At 44.6% G+C, this 19,813-nt stretch overlaps 1 protein-coding gene across 4 annotated transcripts in view; it reads right to left on the bottom strand.

Annotated features, from left to right (window-relative positions):
* Positions 1 to 2,437, bottom strand: part of FAXC (failed axon connections homolog, metaxin like GST domain containing) — a 77,960-nt gene extending 75,523 nt beyond the window's left edge. Inside the window, exons 1-2 of one of the 4 annotated variants that reach the window (XM_024996971.2) lie at positions 2,346 to 2,364; positions 1,215 to 1,336 (exon numbers count right to left, since the gene is read on the bottom strand). In XM_024996971.2, the coding sequence (XP_024852739.1) occupies positions 1,215 to 1,321 (107 nt within the window). In that variant the 5' untranslated portion in view covers positions 1,322 to 1,336; positions 2,346 to 2,364. Of the gene's footprint in view, positions 1 to 1,214; positions 1,786 to 1,814; positions 1,891 to 2,345 lie in introns of those variants that run through there. The other 3 variants (XM_024996969.2, XM_024996972.2, XM_024996970.2) reach the window with 3 other exon arrangements.
* Positions 2,438 to 19,813: the final 17,376 nt, after the last annotated feature.

Below are 19,813 nucleotides of genomic sequence, written 5' to 3'. Positions count from 1 at the left end.
AAGACACTGCGCTAAGTCAGAGAATTCAATGATAAGCTTAAAGTAAAACTTCTCAATTATGGCTAAATATGCAAGCCAATACACTTCCCCAGACCTAAATAATTTCCTCTCTCCGAGACTAGAAATTTTCCAAATACCTGTTAGGCTGTCACAATGTCCTCCTGGAATCCCTGCAGGCCCCTTAAAGGTCACCTATCACTGTCTTTGTTTATAAACCTATTGTGTAGGATTCCCCATGGGAAAAAGGCATGCAGACACATTTTCTCACTCTTTAGAAAATACTGGCCAAGAGGGACATTTTGAGATACTGAAAACTGCTCTTCCTGGTCCTCTCCTAGAGACAGAGGTCTAAAACGCATGGAAATTTTAACCATAAATTGTACCAATTAGCCAAACCACTAGTCCCAGGAGCCTACGGTATTATTCTATTCAAAGATCTGGCGTCCGGCTGAATGTACCAACAGCCGGGGCCTCCATTTTCTGATATTTCCGTGTCAATCCTGTAAACATTCTGCGGCAGGCAGCAGATCCAAGTGTTTCCGGCACTGGGCAACTCCTGTGCACGCCCATGTGCTCGTTCAGTCCTCAGATCCCCTACTGTTCGCACAACAATGGCATTTAAACCTGAAGATGGTGCTTAGCTTTAAATACCAGGTTAGCAGATAACCGGGCTAAGGCTGCATCAAACTCGCACACTCCGCTGTGCATCCCTCACAGGGACCCAGAGCTCTCTGGAGCTTGTGCAATTTCAGCCTTTTGATGATGGTGACACTTGGGGAGGGACAATGAAAAACTAACCTTTAAGGAGTGGTTAATATTCCAGCATGATCATCTATAAACAAACAGGGCGTTTCATAAAAATGTAACTTAGTATTTCTACAGGGCCTACTTCTATTGTCGCAAACACACTGCACTTATGATCTTCATAACATACTAGTATGCTCCATAACAACCCAGAGAATTTTTGCTTTAGCACCAAACGATAGGGATTCAAGTGTTTTCCCCTCCCGGTACCAGTTTAATTCTCCTGTCAACTCGAAACTGCCCCTCATGGCCGGGTGACCACGGACTGTCTTCTGGCGAAACAGAAGGACAGGACTCGGGCATTTGGGCAGCGTGACCAAGGGGCCGGCATGGGTCCCCCCTCACTCCGGCCCGGCCCTAGCCAGGTGCCCCTCTCTGCGCCCCTGCGCGGGGCCCTCTCTCCGGCTCACCTAATGACCAGGAGTTCGTGGAGCAGATACGCAGCTGCGGCCAGCAAAGCTCCCCCGGTCAAGTAAAGGGTTTTCTTCCACCAGGGATCGGAGCCCAGCCCTGCCATGATCCCACCGTAATCCTGCAAAGGGAAAGCGATGATGTCCCCATAAAAGGAGAAGGGCTCCTCGGACCCGGCCCACCAGCCGAAGAAGGAGACGCTCTGGTTCCAGCTCAGATCCACCACGCACGGCCTGGACGAGGCAAAGCCAACCCCCCAGTGCATGCTGCGCGGCTGGCTGCGGGCGCCCCTCCCAGGGCCCGCGCCGCCCGCATGGGAAGGGGCCGGCGCGGCCGGGCGCGGGCTCAGCGGCGCGCTGGGGTGGCGGGCGGCGCGGGCAGCGGTGACCGAGGCGGCGGCGGCGGCAGAGGAGGGAGGGCGCGGGCCGCGGGCGGCGGGCCTGGCCGGCGGGGCCCGGGGGCCCTGGGCGGCAGCGGCGGCCGCCGGCTCCCCCCGCAGCGGCCTCTCCGCGCCGCTCTTTGTGTCGGCGCCGGGAGAAGGCCGCGTGATGTCATTGCTCCCCGGGGCAGGGAAACAGAGGCGGGATAAAGTCACCTACCCCGCGCCCTGCCCCCGCCCCGCATCTCCGCGGTCCGGCGGCCTCCGCCCCGGCCGGAGCTGCAGGGCTGGGCGCGCCGGGCGGGCTCCGCGCCTCCAGGCGGCACGGCCGCGAACGGCTCGGCGCGCGAGGGCAGGGCTGCGGAGGTGGCTGGAAATGCGGCTCCGCTCGGAGGAAGCTGCAGTCGGGCCCGGATCTCCGTCCCCCCGCCCGCACCCCGCGGCCTGTCCTCCGCCTCCGCTCCAGCCCCTCCCGCGAGCGCGAGAGCGGGGCGCGCGCAGAACTCACCTGGGGCCGCGCGGAGCTCCCCCGAGACACCGCCCCGCGCGAGCCGGGGACCAGGGCCCGGGCCAGGTCGCGAATTACATTGTTCTGGCCATCGGGAAAGCGCCGTGTCTTTGCAGAACTTATAAAAACACTCTTATCACAGTACACGGTTACCTGGGTCTTGGCCATGTGCCCCCGGAGAGATGTTTGGTTTAACAACAGCAAAAGTGTACCCTTACAAAAGTGTATCCTAGAGAGACTTACCCTCTGAGAGACACAGCCCAAGTCCTAGTCTTTCCCCTTGGAAATCATTATCAGGGAACTTAGGGATGGAGCAGGGTGGGCCCGGGGAGGGGCAGTGGGCGGGGGGAGTGGTGTTTTTCCTTTTCGGTGCAGAAAATCTGTCAAACGTGTGTGTGTGCGCGTGTGTTGAATTGTTTTTGCCTTTAACTTTATTTTTAAAAGTTCATTCGTGCTAAGAACAGGGTCGCGCTTCATAGAAGTGTAGGATGTACACACAAATTTTAGCAAGAGCATGGACAGTTTAAAATTGTTAAAAGGAACTGAAAAAAATTCAAGTAGTAGGGGTTATCACTCTTAGGATGAATGGATGGATATAGGAATCTAAGCTTTTGTATGAGGGAGGGGAGATTGGAGTGAAGGGGGGACTCCCCCTTTCTGTTGATACTTCCCCTACCACGCCAGCCATTTAGAATAGGCAGTGAGTGCTGCTGCTAAGTCGCTTCAGTCATGTCCGCCGACTCTGTGCGACCCCAGAGACGGCAGCCCACCAGGCTCCCCCGTCCCTGGGATTGTCCAGGCAAGAACACTGGAGTGGGTTGCCATTTCCTTCTCCAATGCATGAAAGTGAAAAGTGAAAGTGAAGTGGCTCAGTCGTGTCCAACTCTTAGCAACCCCATGGACTGCAGCCTACCAGGCTCCTCCGTCCATGGGGTTTTCCACCCAAGAGTACTGGAATGGGTTGCCATTTCCTTCTCCAAGTGAGTGCTGCCATATAGCTAATAAAATCCGGGCGTGTTGTCAGTCCCAACCAGAAAAGGGGAGGGGCTGGCTAGGCTGGGGCCCAAGCACACTTGCACAGGAAGGACTGGAACAGATCACCGAGGTAGCCATTTAGGTGACCTCTCAGAAAGAAGCAGAACGTGTGGTTGGAGGTGGAACCTTTCATGAACAGGTTGCAAGGAGTGGGAGTCAAGGGCCTGCTGGAGAGACAGAAGTTGTCACCAGACCACATTCTAGGAGAGGACCAGGAGGCTGGCTGCCTAGGAAGCAGAATGGGGAGCAGTGGGATCAGGGCAGAAAAGCTCGGGTGCAGAGACGGGACAAGGAGCTCTGGCATCAGGGATTCTCCATTGTTTTTCTGTGTCCTTCTCACGTGGCACTCAGCCTTTGCTCTCTTTACATGTTGGGCCAACATTTAATATCCCCCTAATTATTCGCCTGAGTCTGAGTCCAGCCACAAGGATGGGGGTAAATTACCTTGAAGGGAGGAATATGGAAGGCAAAAGAGAGAATCAGCACTGGCAAACCCTGTACCCGGAAAGCAAGTTAGAAACTAGATGAAATTTAATATTGGGATCCACAGAATGCATTGCACTCTCACAGCTGCTCTTGTCAGCAGACCTACACACCCACTCATGGAGGCCGCTGGCCACTGCTGTGGTCCTGGGAGTACCAGATAATTATGAGCATTATCTGGCCTTTGGTTCAAGTATGGTTTAAATTTTCAGAGCTACTCTGAAGTAAATGTCTTTTTTTGCAGGGGGAGGGGGGGGGGGCGGGGGCCTGCTGAGTCACATAGCTTGTGGGATCTTAGTTCTCCAACCAGAGGTTGAACCTGAGCCCTCAGCAGTAGAAGTGTGGATTCCTAAGCCCTGGACCACCAGGGAATTCCCTGACATGAATATCTTTAAAAAGCAGGTGTGAAAGTGAAAATTAGTCACTCTTTGTGACCCCATGGAGTGTAGCCCACCAGGCTCCTCTGTCCATGAAATTCTCCAGGCAAGGAGTGGGTTGCCACTTCCTTGTCCAGGGGATCTTCCTGACCCAGGGATCAAACCCAGGTCTCCTACAGCAGACTCTTTACCAACTAAACCACAAGGGAAGCCACTAAAAGCAAGTGCAGGTAAAATAAAATCCTGTAACAGAAGTTAAAATATAATCTTAAATGATCTGATGCAGATTAAAATTAGCTTTTAGATTCATAGCATAGAAAAGAGTATTGGAATTCAGGCTCAAATAAAGGTGAAAGAAGGTAGAGTAGGATCTAAGAAGTCAACAGACCTAAGTTGAGCAAAAGTTTGGCATAAGTATGTAGAACAAAGCTTGAAGAAACAAGAAAACCCGCTAGAGTTAAAGTCTCAGCAGCGATGCAAGCCTTAGCCAGCTCTTTGTGCAAAATCAGACAGGGCTGTAGATGGAAAGGCTGCACCACAAAGGGGTGCAATCCAGTCAAAGAGAGAAGGGAGCCTGTGTCTCAGGGGCAGTGCCTCAGCCCCCAGGGTGGTAGTATAATTAACACCCAGCGGGGGAGTGAACACAGCTGGGTTAACTGAGGAGACTGATTCCCAGTCAAGGGCTCCTCAGAGGCCCCTGTGTGAAGCCAGATCCCAGGCTCAAGCCCAAGTGCCTGTGCAGCCTCCCACTCCCCGCACTGCAGGGTGAAGATATAGAGAGGTGATCTGAGCACATCTGTCCTCCAGCTCCCCTTCCAGAGCTCCTTCAGGTAATGATACAATATGAAGACCTTGACAGCGAGAGTGGGCACACTCTTTACTCCACACCCCCACCACCAGTACCAATTCTGACAGCCTTGGCATCATAACTATGGACATTAACTCCAAGCTATAGGCATCTTTTTATTTTTACTTTTTCAAAGACCTTATTTTACTAACTACTAAGTTATTACAAGACAAAAAAGAAAAAAAAAAGAGGAAGGGGCTAACATTTATTGAACACCTATTTGTCTAATGATACATTTTTCAGTAACTTGCCAAAACTATGTATTAAAGGAGTACTGGCATCCCTGTTTTACAAATGAGAAAACTGAGGCTCAGAGAGGTAAAGTAACAATTTCAATTCCCAGAGCCCAGTAATGATAGAGACAAACCCAGTATGTCTCACACCAGCTGCCTTTTGTTTGGGCTTTCCACCGCCTACAAAGGCTCTCATCCCAAGGACCAGTGGTCGAGCGCTGTCCATGGTATTTCTTCTTTAAGACATTAGTCTGTGTCTCAGTCGGAGAAGGCAATGGCACCCCACTCCAGTACTCTTGCCTAGAAAATCCCATGGATGGAGGAGCCTGGTAGGCTGCAGTCCAGGGGGTCGCTAAGAGTCGGACACGACTGAGCGACTTCACTTTCACTTTTCACTTTCATGCATTGGAGAAGGAAATGGCAACCCCACTCCAGTGTTCTTGCCTGGAGAATCACAGGGACGGGGGAGCCTGGTGGGCTGCTGTCTATGGGGTCGCACAGAGTCGGACACGACTGAAGTGACTTAGCAGCAGCTTAGCAGCTGTGTCTCAGTCTTCTGAACCACGTCTAAATCCGATGGCTACAAAGCCTCAAACATGCCTTCCTGTTGCGCTATCACCTTTTGAGAAAGGTAGACTTAGTTCCTTGCACAGCCAGTGCTATGTCCCTATCATGTGACTCTGCAGCCTGGTCATAACAATATGACAAGGGACAACTCAATCAGTGCTTCCCAAACCTTGTATACGAGTCATCTGGGAATCTGCCACAGTGATCAAAAGGGGCAATTAGGTCAGTGTTTCTCAAACATTACCGTGTATATGAGTCACTGGGGATCTTGTTAACATGCAAATTCTGACTCAGGAGTTCTGGGGAGAGGTCTGAGATTCTGCATTTCTAACAAGCTTCCAGGTGAAGCCAGACCATACTGTATCTGTAACACTAGCTTACAAGTAGCATTGAAAACTCTGCCCCAAAGAGACAGAACCCCATATTGAATGGTTCCTAACCAACCCATTAAGTCACGATTCTTGATGAGTTTGGACACCAGACACATAGATAAAAGGGTTGGTGGAGTAGTAGAATCAGAAATGGAAAGAAAATGAATCAAGACTCAAGAAAAGCATTTAGAACAGTGAGAAATGCATATTCCTTGTGAGAAGATAATCTGATGGAAGCCACGTGGAAGGAGAGGTGGGGGTGAGGTGTTAGGAGGAGAAGAGGGAGAAACCAGGGTGTCCTGGAGGGACTAGTGGTATCACGGCACCTTTTTATAGGAACCAACACAAAGAGCATAAACAAATGAGTAAAATATTTTATACGTTTTTTTTTGTCCCTGAAAACATTTTCACAAGATTTTATACTTCACGCTTCAAAATATAGCTTAAGAGATTTAAGATTCTGCTGTTGAGTAGGATGTGATGTTAGTATTATTGCTGGATTTACGTAATGAAATTTAGTATGCTATTTTTTTAACTATCTGTATTATTTTAAAAAAATAAATAGTTTACTCGATAACGTTACCTTGTATTTTATTGTAAAGCTGTTATCGAAAGGTATGCATGGGGGTTCTGGCTACTCGCCCACTCAAAAGCCAGTGAACAGGCCAGGTCGGTGGAAAAGAAAGTTTGCTTTATTTCAGATGCTGGCAACTGTGTGGGGGGAGGGTGGCGGATATCCGTCCAAAGGCTGACTCCCCCCCCTGATAAGCAGGGGGTGAGAACATTTATAGGCAGAGTTGGCGGGGGAGGGGTGGGAGAGGGCAACATGCAGAAACAACACAGTCATCTCTAATAGTCATCTTAAAATTGGTCATCAGTGGTCTGACTAGCATCATCTTGGTTGTTTTAGGTACAGTTAATCTTCAGTTGTGGAGAAGGCAATGGCACCCCACTGCAGTACTCTTGCCTGGAAAATCCCATGGACAGAGGAGCCTGGTGGGCTGCAGTCCATGGGGTCGCTAAGAGTCGGACACGACTGAGCAACTTCACTTTTCACTTTCATGCATTGGAGAAGGAAATGGCAACCCACTCCAGTGTTCTTGCCTGGAGAATCCCAGGGATGGGGGAGCCTGGTGGGCTGCCGTCTATGGTGTCGCACAGAGTCGGACACGACTGAAGCGACTTAGCAGCAGCCGCAGCAGCATTCTTCAGTTGCAGGGTGCGCTTGTTCCCATTTCTCTGTTGTCAGTTCTCGGAATTGTGGCAGCTCAAGTCCTGGGTACTAGTCTGGTTATCATGTAGTTAACATCATCTGGTGCTTTGGTATCTATAAGATAGCTCATAGGATATGGTTCAGAATTATCTACAGCCCTTGAGAAAGAACTGAAGGTCCTTGACTATGCTTAATGACTACATTATTATTATCTCACTTCTCAGATTAAACTTATTTTTTGACTAAAGTTTTCCTCAGGCAGCAGACAGGTAGAGGACATGGTGGGGTGGCGGAGGAGGGGGGCAAGGACCATATGGTCCTGCTCTGTTTCAATCCCCCCCTTTTCTTTGATACTCCTCAATCTTGAGGAGGGACAGGTACAGAACAAGAAAGCTTCTGCTTTCTTGGCTCGACCTGTGGAGAAGAGGTCTAATACTCCCCTACCCAGGTATCCAACATTATAGCTGGAAGCCACTTGTCACCACAAGTTGACTTTACCTGTCTACTTTCGGATCCACTGGACTTGGGCATTTTATTACTCAGTATGTAACTCTAAGAAAACATTTCCTACAAGATTGACTTGATACTGAGAAAGGATATGCAAATAACAACCAGGCTCAGATAAGTGAGGGGCAATTGAGAAGATGGGTCATGAAAGGGTTTGGAAGGTTTTTAGCTTGGGCGGTGCATTAGTGTGCTGGGGGTACTCTAACAAAGCACCACAGACTGAGTGGCTTAAACGATAGAAATTTATTTCCTAACAGTATTTGGAGGCTAGATATCTGAGATCAAGTTGTTGGGAGGGTTGATTTCTTCTGAGGCCTCTCTCCTTAGCTTATTAATGGCCAGCTTCTCCCTGTGTCTTTACATGGTCTTTCCAAAATCTCCTCTTCTCATCAGGGCATTAGACTGCAACCACTCTAGTGACCTCTTTTTACCCTTTGCAAGCACTGCCTCCAAATACAGTCACGTTTTTGCCCACTAGACATTAGGACTTCAACTCATACGGATTTTAGAGGGACACAATGCAGACTCTAACAGATGGCCTCAATTCAGTTCAGTCGCTCAGTAGTGTCTGACTCTTTGTGACCCCATGGACTGCAGCACGCCAGGCCTCCCTATCCATCACCAACTCCCAGAGTCCACCCAAACCCATGTCGATTGAGTCAGATGGCCTATTGAATGTCTAAGTGGAGATGACCAGTGGTGACTGAATGTGTGAGTTTAGAAAAGAGTTTTGGGCCTGGGATTGAGATGGGTGGGGATCACTAAAGGTGTTGAAAGGGGTAGACATGAGAAGATGAGGGTGAACGCTAAGTGAGAGAAGAGATGGGGCCAAGGACAGAGCCCTGAGAACACCACAGTGAGAGGATGGCCAGAGGAAGAGAGGCCCTTCCAGGAAACTGAGAAGGAAAGAGGAGCCAGAGGGGAGGGCCAGAGGAGCCAGGGGAAGAGGGTGTCTCAAGAAAGAATGAGATGGAATCAATTGCATCATCTGCTCCCAACAAGTCAAGTAAATTAGCAGCAGCTCAGAGCACAGACATTAGTGACCTTGGCAGACAAGCACATTCAAGTGTCAGGGGATCAGAAGTGAGGCTTGAAAACTGAAGTCACGATAGTAGAAAACACCCAAAATGAATTTGGGTGTGAAAGAAGGAAGTAAAAGTTGATCATTTTATTTATTTATTTATAGTTGAAGAGGGGAATAAATATTTCTTGAATCTTTTTTAAAAAGGGATTACATGTAATATATATATATATATATATATATATATATATATATCTCACACATATATGTAATTTTTTTTTTGGCCATGCTGGGAGGCATGTGGGATCTTAGTTCCCAAGTAGGATCAAACTGGCACACCCTGCACTGGAAGCAGAGTCTTATTACTAGACCGCCAGGGAAGTCCTTTTTTTTTTTTTTCCTATTTTGGAAGTCTCATTTTCAGTTCAATAGACAAACATAGTACAAAGTTCAAAAGTTACAGAGGAGAGTACAATGAAAAGTCAGTCTCTACTCAGTTTCCTCACATCCAGATACACCCCTCCTCCCTGCCCCAGAGGCTGACCTGCCTGAAGGACAGCGGTGGCTGTGGGCACCCAAGTTGCCCATGAGGCTTGCTGGTGACGGAGAGGGGAGGACCAGAGGGAGAAAGGAAGGAATGACAAACCCTCAGTATCTTTTCCTGCCGAGTCCACCCACACTGTGTCTCTCTCTACATGGCTCCCTTTGTGGGTTTCAGAAGCTAAGCTCACATTTCTCCTTCTGCAGGAGGGCTGGTAATGGCTTTCTGCCATTGCTAACCCTAAGGTTCTGCACTTTTGTAAATAGTCGTTTTATTAAATGGTCCTCAAAATATCTGCTTTGCATGTGCCTTCAGTTTCCTGCTGGGATTCTAAAGGATACCGTCTCCTCCAAACTCTGCTCCTAGCCCCCTCCCCAGGGACAAATACAACTGTCAGCTTCTGTGTTTATTCCCAGAGATATTCTATGTATTATAAAAGCATCTTCTATATATACATGGACTTGTATTAATATATATGGGCATATATATTGTTTTATGTTATTTTTATACAAATTGTATTGTTTAACTGCCTGTCCTGCATCTTTCTTCTTTTTTTTGCATGCAGGATCTTATTTCCCCAACCAGGAATCAAACCCTGCAGTGGGAGCACAGTCTTAATCACTGGACCACCAAAGAAGTCCCTCTTGTTTTCTGTTATTCTTCATGGAATACCATATGTATACATATATAAATATATATATATTAAAAATATGTACATATTTACAGTGGAATTTCTAGGTCAAAAGAGCCATGCATTGTAACTGTGATAGATGTTGCCATATTGCTCTCCATAAGGGGCAATACACACTCTCCATAGTTTTGAAAGTGTCTCTTTCCTCATACTTAGCCTAATCACACATATTCTTAAGTATTTTGATCTTTCCTAATTGTCAGTGAGAAAGCAGGGTCTCGTTGTAGTTTTCTTTCTTTCTTTCTTTTTGGCTGTGCTGGGTCTTCATTGCTGTACTCGGGCTTTCTCTAGTCGTGGTGCGAGGGCTTCTCATTGCTGCAGCTTCTCTTGTTGCAGAGCACAGGCTCTAGGGCACACAGGCTTTAGTAGCTGCAGTGTGAGGGCTCAGGAGTTGTTGCTCTCGGGCTCTAGAGCACAGGCTCAATAGTTGTGGACTGGCTTAGTTGCTCCACGGCATGTGGGATCTCCCTGACCAAGGGATTGAACTTGTGTCTCCTGCATTAATTACATTACCGTCTGAGCCACCAGGGAAGCCCTTATTGATTTATATGAGGTCCTAATTGAGGAAAGTAATTCTTTTTCTGTAAATTAACTTGCAGGTATTTCCCCAGCTTGCTATTTTTCAATGTTTTCTTCTATGGCTCCTTAGTTCTCTATGGTGGTTTCAGAGAGGGCTTCTCTTCTGAGTGGGATGTTCCAGCCTATGGCTTCAGATGTTAGGTGACTCCAAGTGATGACCATAAAGGTAGAGGCCTCTTTAGACAAGGTCCAGCTGCAAATGATGTAGGACACACGCCATCCACATAGACGGTGGAGTTACTTGGGAAGCTGGGAGGATGTAGGGAAGAATAAAGACCCTATGATTGAGGGGAGTGGCCAGAAGCAAGGCTTGGCAATAAAGGGGAAGTAGAAGACAGCAGAGCTGGACTTGAGGCTTGGAGACACCGAGCTTTTGTTCAAGAGTAATGATGGTGAGTGAAAGGGACCCAAATTTCATCTCCCAACACTGAGGTTCATAGAAAATGTGAAACTTCCTCTCAAAATGGCTCCAGGTGAAACCATATCCTCAGAGGAAAGCCAGGTTTCAAGTAAGGTAGGAAGCAAAGGAAACTTGGACACAGACTTCAGAAGTAGGGAACTGACAGATAATGAAATGCAACAGAAAAGTGTAGAAGGGAGCGGAGGAAGGTAAAGTCAGGGAAGACCAATTCAAGGAAGAGTCTCATGGAGAGATTGTAGAAAAGAAATGGTATGAGGTGTCTGAATCTTGGGCAACGATTCAGGGTTGTGAGGGTCTTCTCAGGCTACAAGAGTGGCAGAAACATTTGGCCACAGCAGATCCCTGGAGTGCCAGTCACTGAGGCCTGAGCTGATTGATCTCAGAGTTCAGTTCAGTTCAGTTGCTCAGTTGTGTCTGATTCTTTGCAACCCCATGAACTGCAGCATGCCAGACCTCCCTGTCCATCACCAACTCTGAGAGTCTACCCAAAGCCATGTCCATTGAGTTGGTGATGCCATCCAACCATCTCATCCTCTGTCATCCCCTTCTCCTCCTGCCCTCAATCTTTCCCAGCATCAGAGTCTTTTCCAATGAGTCAGTTCTTCACATTAAGTGGATAAAGTATTGGAGTTTCAGCTTCAACATCAGTCCCTCCAATGAACACCCAGGACTGATCTCCTTTAGGATGGACTGGTTGGATCTCCTTGCAGTCCAAGAAGACTCAAGAGTCTTCTCCAACACCACAGTTCAAAAGCAACAATTCTTCAGCGCTCAGCTTTCTTTATAGTCCAACTCTCACATCCATACATGACCACTGGAAAAACCATAGTCTTGACTAGACGGACCTTGCTGACAAAGTAATGTCTCTGCTTTTCAATATGCTGTCTGCTGCTGCTGCTAAGTCGCTTCAGTCGTGTCCAACTCTGTGCAACCCCATAGATGGCCTCCTACCAGGCTCCTTTGTCCCTGGGATTCTCCAGGCAAGAACACTGGAGTGGGTTGCCATTTCCTTCTCCAATGCATGAAAGTGAAAAGTGAAGTCGCTCAGTCATGCCCGACTCTTAGCGAACTCATGGACTGCAGCCTACCAGGCTCCTCCGTCCATGGGATTTTCTAGGCAAGAGTACTGGAGTGGGGTGCCATTGCCTTCTACGAATATGCTGTCTAGGTTGGTCATAACTTTCCTTCCAAGGAGTAAGTGTCTTTTAATTTCATGGCTGCAATCACCATCTGCAGTGATTTTGGAGCCCAAAAATATAAAGTCTGACACTGTTTCCACTGTTTCCCCATCTATTTCCCATGAAGTGATGGGACCAGATGCCATGTTCTTAGTTTTCTGAATGTTGAGCTTTAAGCCAACTTTTTCACTCTCCACTTTCACTTTCATCAAGAGGCTTTTTAGTTCCTCTTCACTTTCTGCCATAAGGATGGTGTCATCTGCATATCTGAGGTTATTGATATTTCTCCTGGCAATCTTGATTCCAGCTTGTGCTTCTTCCAGCCCAGTGTTTCTCATGATGTACTCTGCATATAAGTTAAATAAGCGGGATGACAATATATAGCCTTGACGTACTCCTTTTCCTATTTGGAACCAGTCTGTTGTTCCATGTCCAGTTCTAACTGTTGCTTCCTGACCTGCACACAGGTTTCTCAAGAGACAGGTCAAGTGGTCTGGTATTCCCATCTCTTTCAGAATTTTCCACAGTTTATTGTGATCCACACAGTCAAAGGCTTTGGCATAGTCAATAAAGCAGAAATAGATGTTTTTCTGGAACTCTCTTGTTTTTTCGATGATCCAGTGGATGTTGGCAATTTGACCTCTGGTTCCTCTGCCTTTTCTAAAACCAGCTTGACCATCTGGAAGTTCACGGTTCGTGTATTGCTGAAGCCTGGCTTGGAGAATTTTGAGCATTACTTTACTAGCGTGATTGATCTCAGAGGAAGATGTCATCTCAAGAACACAGAGAGCATCCACTGATTGGTTCTCAGGGAAAAACAGGCACAAAACCGCCAGGTCTATGGGTGCTCAGGGAAATAAGCAGAGGCCTGAAAGGGCAAAGCCCTGGTTACGTGTGGTGGGTCTGGGTGCCACATGGTGGCGTGTGTGAGGATGGGGTGAGGGGGAGAGCTGCTGGGATAGCCCACTGTAGTTCCCATAGGCTCTCTAGTAACATTGGGTTGAGTATTTCTCATCCATCCATTTCTGTTCATTCACCTAGCCATCCACTTAGGTGACTAATCCAACTATTTATCTCTATTTAAAAATTAATCTTTTAGGAATACCCTGGCAGTCCAATGGTTAGGACTTTGTGTTTCATTGCTTAGGCCCCAGGTTCAATCCCTGGTTGGGGAACTAAGATCCCGCAAGATGCATGGCACGGCCAAAAACAAATAAATAAAATAAATCTTTTTTCTTGTGAGTTGAAATTCTTTAACCACTGGATAAATCTGATTGTTAATTAATCCAGTCTGGTCTTCTACCATCTCATCCTGACAAACTAAGTCTAAAAACAATCTCAGAATGTCTTTTCAATTTAATATCAAAAGAATGACCAGAAAAAGACAACTTAAATCATATTCCAGTTTTCACCTTTCACAACTATTGACAGCCTTCATGTTCATTTTTACAAAATATAAGCAAAAGATAGAATGATCATTTATTTCTTTTCCTGACATACTTTGTCAAGCAAAGGATGTATTTCCCTACTGCAGTATGTTAGCACAGTCATCTTTAACCTTTTGGGGGGGTCATGAATGCTCTTGATCACTCACCTACAGCCAGACACCCTGGAATATGAAGTCAAGTGAGCCTTACAAAGCATCACTACGAACAAAGCTAGTGGAGGTGATGGAATTCCAGCTGAGCTATTTCAAATTCTGAAGGATGATGCTGTGAAAGTGCTACACTCAATATGCCAGCAAATTTGGGAAAATCAGCAGTGGCCACAGGACTGGAAAAGGTCAGTTTTCATTCCAATCCCAAAGAAAGGCAATGCCAAAGAATGCTCAAACTACCGCACAATTACACTCATCTCACACGCTAGTAAAGTAATGCTCAAAATTCTCCAAGCTAGGCTTCAGCAGTACATGAACCGTGAACTTCCAGATGGTCAAGCTGGTTTTAGAAAAGGCAGAGGAACCAGAGGTCAAATTGCCAACATCTGCTGGATCATCTAAAAATCAAGAGAGTTCCAGAAAAACATCTATTTCTGCTTTATTGACTACGCCAAAGCCTTTGACTGTGTGGATCACAATAAACTGTGGAAAATTCTGAAAGAGATGGGAATACCAGACTACTTGACCTGCCTCTTGAGAAACCTATATCAGGTCAGGAAGCAACAGTTAGAACTGGACATGGAACAACAGACTGGTTCCAAATAGGAAAAGGAGTACGTCAAGAATATATATTGTCATCCCGCTTATTTAACTTATATGCAGAGTACATCATGAGAAACACTGGGCTGGAAGAAGCACAAGCTGGAATCCAGATTGCTGGGAGAAATATCAATAACATCAGATATGCAGATGACACCACCATTATGGCAGAAAGCGAAGAGAAACTAAAGAGTCTTTTGATGAAAGTGAAAGTGGAGAGTGAAAAAGTTGACTTAAAGCTCAACATTCAGAAAACGAAGATCATGGCATCTGGTCCCATCACTTCATGGGAAATAGATGGGGAAACAGTGTCAGACTTTATATTTTTGGGCTCCAAAATCACTGCAGATGGTGATTGCAGCCATGAAATTAAAAGACGCTTACTCCTTAGAAGGAAGGTTATGACCAGCCTAGATAGCATATTCAAAAGCAGAGACATTACTTTGCCAACAAAGGTCCATCTAGTCAAGGCTATAGTTTTTCCAGTAGTCATGTACGGATGTGAGAGTTGGACTGTCAAGAAAGCTGAGCGCCAAAGAATTGATGCTTTTGAAGTGTGGTGTTGGAGAAGACTCTTTAGAGTCCCTTGGACTACAAGGAGATCCAACCAGTCCATTCTGAAGGAGATCAGTCCTGGGTGTTCTTTAGAAGGAATGATGCTAAAACTCCAGTACTTTGGCAACCTCATGCAAAGAGTTGACTCATTGGAAAAGATTCTGATGCTGGGAGGGATTGGGGGCAGGAGGAGAGGGGGACGACAGAGGATGAGATGGCTGGATGGCATCACTGACTCGATGGACGTGAGTTTGAGTGAACTCCAGGAGTTGGTGATGGACAGGGAGGCCTGGTGTGCTGCAGTTCATGGGGTTGCAAAGAGTCAGACACGACTGAGTGACTGAACTGAAGTGAATGCTCTTGAGACTCTGATGAAAGCTATGGAACATTCTCAGCAGAAAAATACACACACACTCACAATTTTTTTCCCTATTTCAGGGGGTTCCTGGAACCTCAGAAGCCTATATTAGGACCCCAGATACAGAGCCAGTTTCAGAGTCAGAAAAACAAGTGGAGATCTTACGTGATGTCAGTGACTTTAATGATCCTTACATCCCACCTGTCAACAGGAAACAAAGCTTGAAATCTATCAGAGCGGAAACATTTTGTGTCCATACTTACCTTGTAACTCTCCACCCCAATTCTCAGCTCTGCTCACATCATCTCGAGAACATATTTTAAAATTTGGCTTCAACTGGTGTCTTTTAGCTCCTATACAGTGGTTCATTATATGAACTGCATCCTTTTCTTGCTGAGAGATACAAGAGGTTTATTGATCTCACAATACATTCTCTTGTTTGATTTGCGTACAAACCATCAGTGTCAGGATGGTTTTTTTTGATACAGAGAAGGCTTGCATGTCATTTGCATCTCTAATAGTCAAGTAAGAATCTCCCTTCTAATAGAGTCACATTGTAAGTTAATAAAAGCAATTATGTTTTGGCTATACTAACACTTTCATTTGGTTTTGTTTCCATCTTTATTATTTCTCCACTGACATTTTCTCAGGATTCTTAGATTTTTGTATTTACATCTGTAAGTCTGTAACGATGCAAATACATTTTAAGGAATTGCAGGGACTCTTGACAATCCAGATTTTAAAAATATTTCCAGCAAGCATGACTTACCCCTGTGCCTGGTTACTGAGCAGTCTCTCTAAATCTTTACTTGGTGCCTCGTAACATTGTGTTTTGGAGAAGGAAATGGCAACCCACTCCAGTATTCTTGCCTGGAGAATCCCAGGGAGCGGGGAGCTTGGTGGGCTGCCGTCTCTGGGGTCGCACAGAGTCAGACAGGACTGAAGCGACTTAGCAGCAGCAGCAACATTGTGTTTTCCAGGTCAAGAGTAGCATAGAAACCCGTGTGTGTGTCCCTGGCACACATCAAAAAGACATTTCAAATAATGTCAAAATTTTTAACGTTTTTGCTTGACTATTTTTGTTGTGTAGTACTTTAAATCAACACTTTTCTTCAATTTATCATTAATACAATAGTAAAACATGTAACTATATTATACAAAATAAGGTTATAAATTTATTGTGTCATTAAAGCATTTCATTAAGTTCCCATCAATGGCATGTAGTTGTTTTACTCACAGAAAGGCACTGAAGCTCTAAGCAAATAACCGAGACTCTAGACTTTGTGACACTGTTGATTTACATGTTTCTGAAGGTATTACCTTGCATACAGACAATTCAAATAAGTGATAATAGTCCAGTCATGTGTGATTATGCTACGATGACCATACAATGGCACAGGTGTAAGTATCAAAGTGGTGAAGTGCACAGGCTCAGCGATCAGACTGCCTGGACCTGCGTCTTACTACTTGTGTGAGGCTCAGCACACTTGATATCTCTGTGAAATGGAGTGGGGACGATGGTCCCTACCTCACAGGGCTAACTGAGTCATCCTGAATTTCCATCACTTTGCAATGTATATTTTCAATATCTGAAAGTTAGAGTGTTTTTTCCAAAATAAATATATTTTGTTTGGGGGCTGTTTTTTTTTTACCCCATAGTCCCTGCCATATGGCCTAAGGGATTTTTAGTTCACTGACCAGGACTTCAATTGTGCCCCTGTATTGGGAGCACAGAGTCTTTAACCACTGGGCAACCAGGGAAGCCTCTGGGGGCGGCTTTTTAATCGATTTTAGCCTTTTAGGTTAATCTTTTTTAAAAACTTTATTGAGGTATAGTTGATCTACTATATTATATATATTAATTATAACAGTATATTAAATCACCTAATTTTCAGGTGTACAACACAGTGATTCAGTTTTTACAGGTTATACTCCATTTATGTACAAGCTGGATTTAGAAAAGGCAGAAGAACCAGAGATCAAGTTGCCAACATTCGTTGGATCATAGAAAAAGTAAAGGAATTCCAGAAAAACATCTATTTCTGCTTTATTGACTATGCCAAAGCCTTTGACTGTGTGGATCACAACAAACTGTGGAAAATTCTTAAAGAGATAGGAATATCAGACCACCTTACCTGTGTCCTGAGAAACCTATATTTAGGTCAAGAAGCAACAGTTAGAATCGGAAATGGTTCTTATATTCAATAATTTTATTTTTTAGATTCTACATATGATGTATAGTATTTGCCTTTCTTACTTATTTCACCTAGACCATCCATGGTGTTGCAAATGGCAAATTTTCATTCTTTTTTATGGCTGAGTAGTATTTCTGTGTGTGTGCATGTGTGTGTGTGTATAAAAACATCTTTGTCCACTCATCTGTTGATGGACACTTAGAGGCTTCCATATCTATTGTAAATAATGCTGTTCTGACACTGGGGGGCCTGTACCTTAATGAGTGTTCTCATTTTCTCTGGATATATGCCCAGGCATAAAACTACTGGGTCACATGGTAGTTCTATTTCTAGTTTTTTGAGGACTCTCCATTCCATTTTCCATATTGACTGTACCAATTCACATTCCCACCAACAGTATACTAGGGTTCCCTTTTCTCCACATCCTTGCCAACATTTCTTTGTAGACTTTTTGATGATAGCCATTCTGACTGATGTCAGATGGTATCTCAAGTAGTTTTGATTTCTTTTCCCTGGTAATTAGTGATGTTGAGCATGTTTTCATGTGTCTGTTGGCTATTTACATACCTTCTTTGGAAAAATGTCTGTTCGGGTCATCTGCCTATCTTTTAACCTGGTTGTTTTTTTGATGTTGAGGTGTATGAGTTATTTATATATTTTGGATATTAACCCCTTATCAGTCATATCATTTGCAAATACTTTCTCCTATTCTGTATACTGTCTTTTTGTTTTGTTGTTGGTTTGTTTTGTTGCACAAAAGTTTTTAAGTTTAATTGGGTTTCATTCAGTTTTGCTTTCGCTTTCTTTGTTTTAGGAGACCCCCCCCCCAAAAAAAAAAAAAAAGAAAAACACTGCTGTAATTTATGTCAAAGAGTATTCCACCTATGTTTTCTTCCAGGGTTATTGATTTTATATTTAAATTAATCTCTAATACCCATACTTTTTCTCCCCCGACACACAGAATGAGGAGACTTTGTTTAGTAATAAAACTAGTAGAATTCAGAGTAGGAGTCAAACTTTTAAATGAAATCCAATGGGCACTCCTGATTTTTAGTATCCTAATTAGACATTAGAAATTGAAGTTAAAATTCCTTTTAACACTTTAAGTTTCAGTTTCCTCCCTGAAACGCCACTGAGAACAAGCAAATGATAAGCTAAGGTGACTGGGAAGTGTTTGTCTGGTAAGCCCAATACAACAGGCATTGACAAAGAATTACAGAAGACATATGAGCTTAAAAGTGAGAAAGGCTAGGGAATTGCCTGGTGGTCCAGCAGTTAGGACTTTGCACTTTCACTCATGGGGCCCAGGTTTAAACCCTATTCAGGGAATTAAGATTCCTGAAAGCTGTGCAGTGCAGCCAATAAATAAATAAAACACATACACCAAAAAAAAGAACATGAAAAAGGCTAGAAAGTAAAAGCTGACTTCCTACATGAGTAGCATGCACTCGGTCTACGTCATTTTTGGTCAAAGTCCTTATACATTCTGGGCTTTCAGAAAAAGCCAAAGAATCATACTTCAAGGAGCATAAAAATATATTTCAAGTCAGTAACTTTAATTATAAAATGTTAGCTGAAGAAGAAAATCCTATAAATGAACTTTTAAATTGTTTAAAATTCCTTTCTACTTAAAAAAAAAAGGCACCACGACACATTTATAGAACTGTACAGAGAAATATGCCCAGCATAATCTGAATTTCCTGATTCTAATGTTTGATAAAACTCAGTATATATTTAACAATTTGTTTTTCAAAAAACAAAAATTTATAAGAAAAAATACATTTTATCTTCCCAAATATTAGTGGTATAAATGATATTTGGTTTTCACCGGTCAGAAGCATAACTGCCTTTAACTAAAACAAAATAAAGAAGAATATAGATGATACAGATTGGTTAAATTAAAACATATTACAGTATATATATATATATATATATATGTGTGTGTGTGTATACATGTGGGAAAGATGTTATATAATCTGTAAGATGAAGTGAAACATGTATACCCTAATTATATGACAAAGCCTTCCCAGGGTTGCTCAGCAGTAAAGAATCTGCTTGCAATGCAGGAGACAGGTTTGAATCCTGGATTAGGAAGATCCCCTGGAAAAGGAAATGGCAACCTACTCCAGTATTCTTGCCTGGGAAATCCCATGGACAAGAGGAGCCTGGAGGGCTACAGTCCATGGAGTCGCAAGAGTCGGACACAACTTAGCAACTAAATAATCATCATGTAACAAAGGGTGAGGAACTTAAACTTCTAGATCACATAACACCTCATCAAAACATTTTTTTATCCACAGAATAATCCCTTGAAGGTAGTTATTAGATGAAACAGCAAAAGC

This window comes from Bos taurus, chromosome 9 (genome assembly GCF_002263795.3).
Source record: "Bos taurus isolate L1 Dominette 01449 registration number 42190680 breed Hereford chromosome 9, ARS-UCD2.0, whole genome shotgun sequence".
Classification (NCBI taxonomy): domain Eukaryota; kingdom Metazoa; phylum Chordata; class Mammalia; order Artiodactyla; family Bovidae; genus Bos; species Bos taurus.
This window is presented reverse-complemented; position numbering and strand designations above follow the sequence as displayed.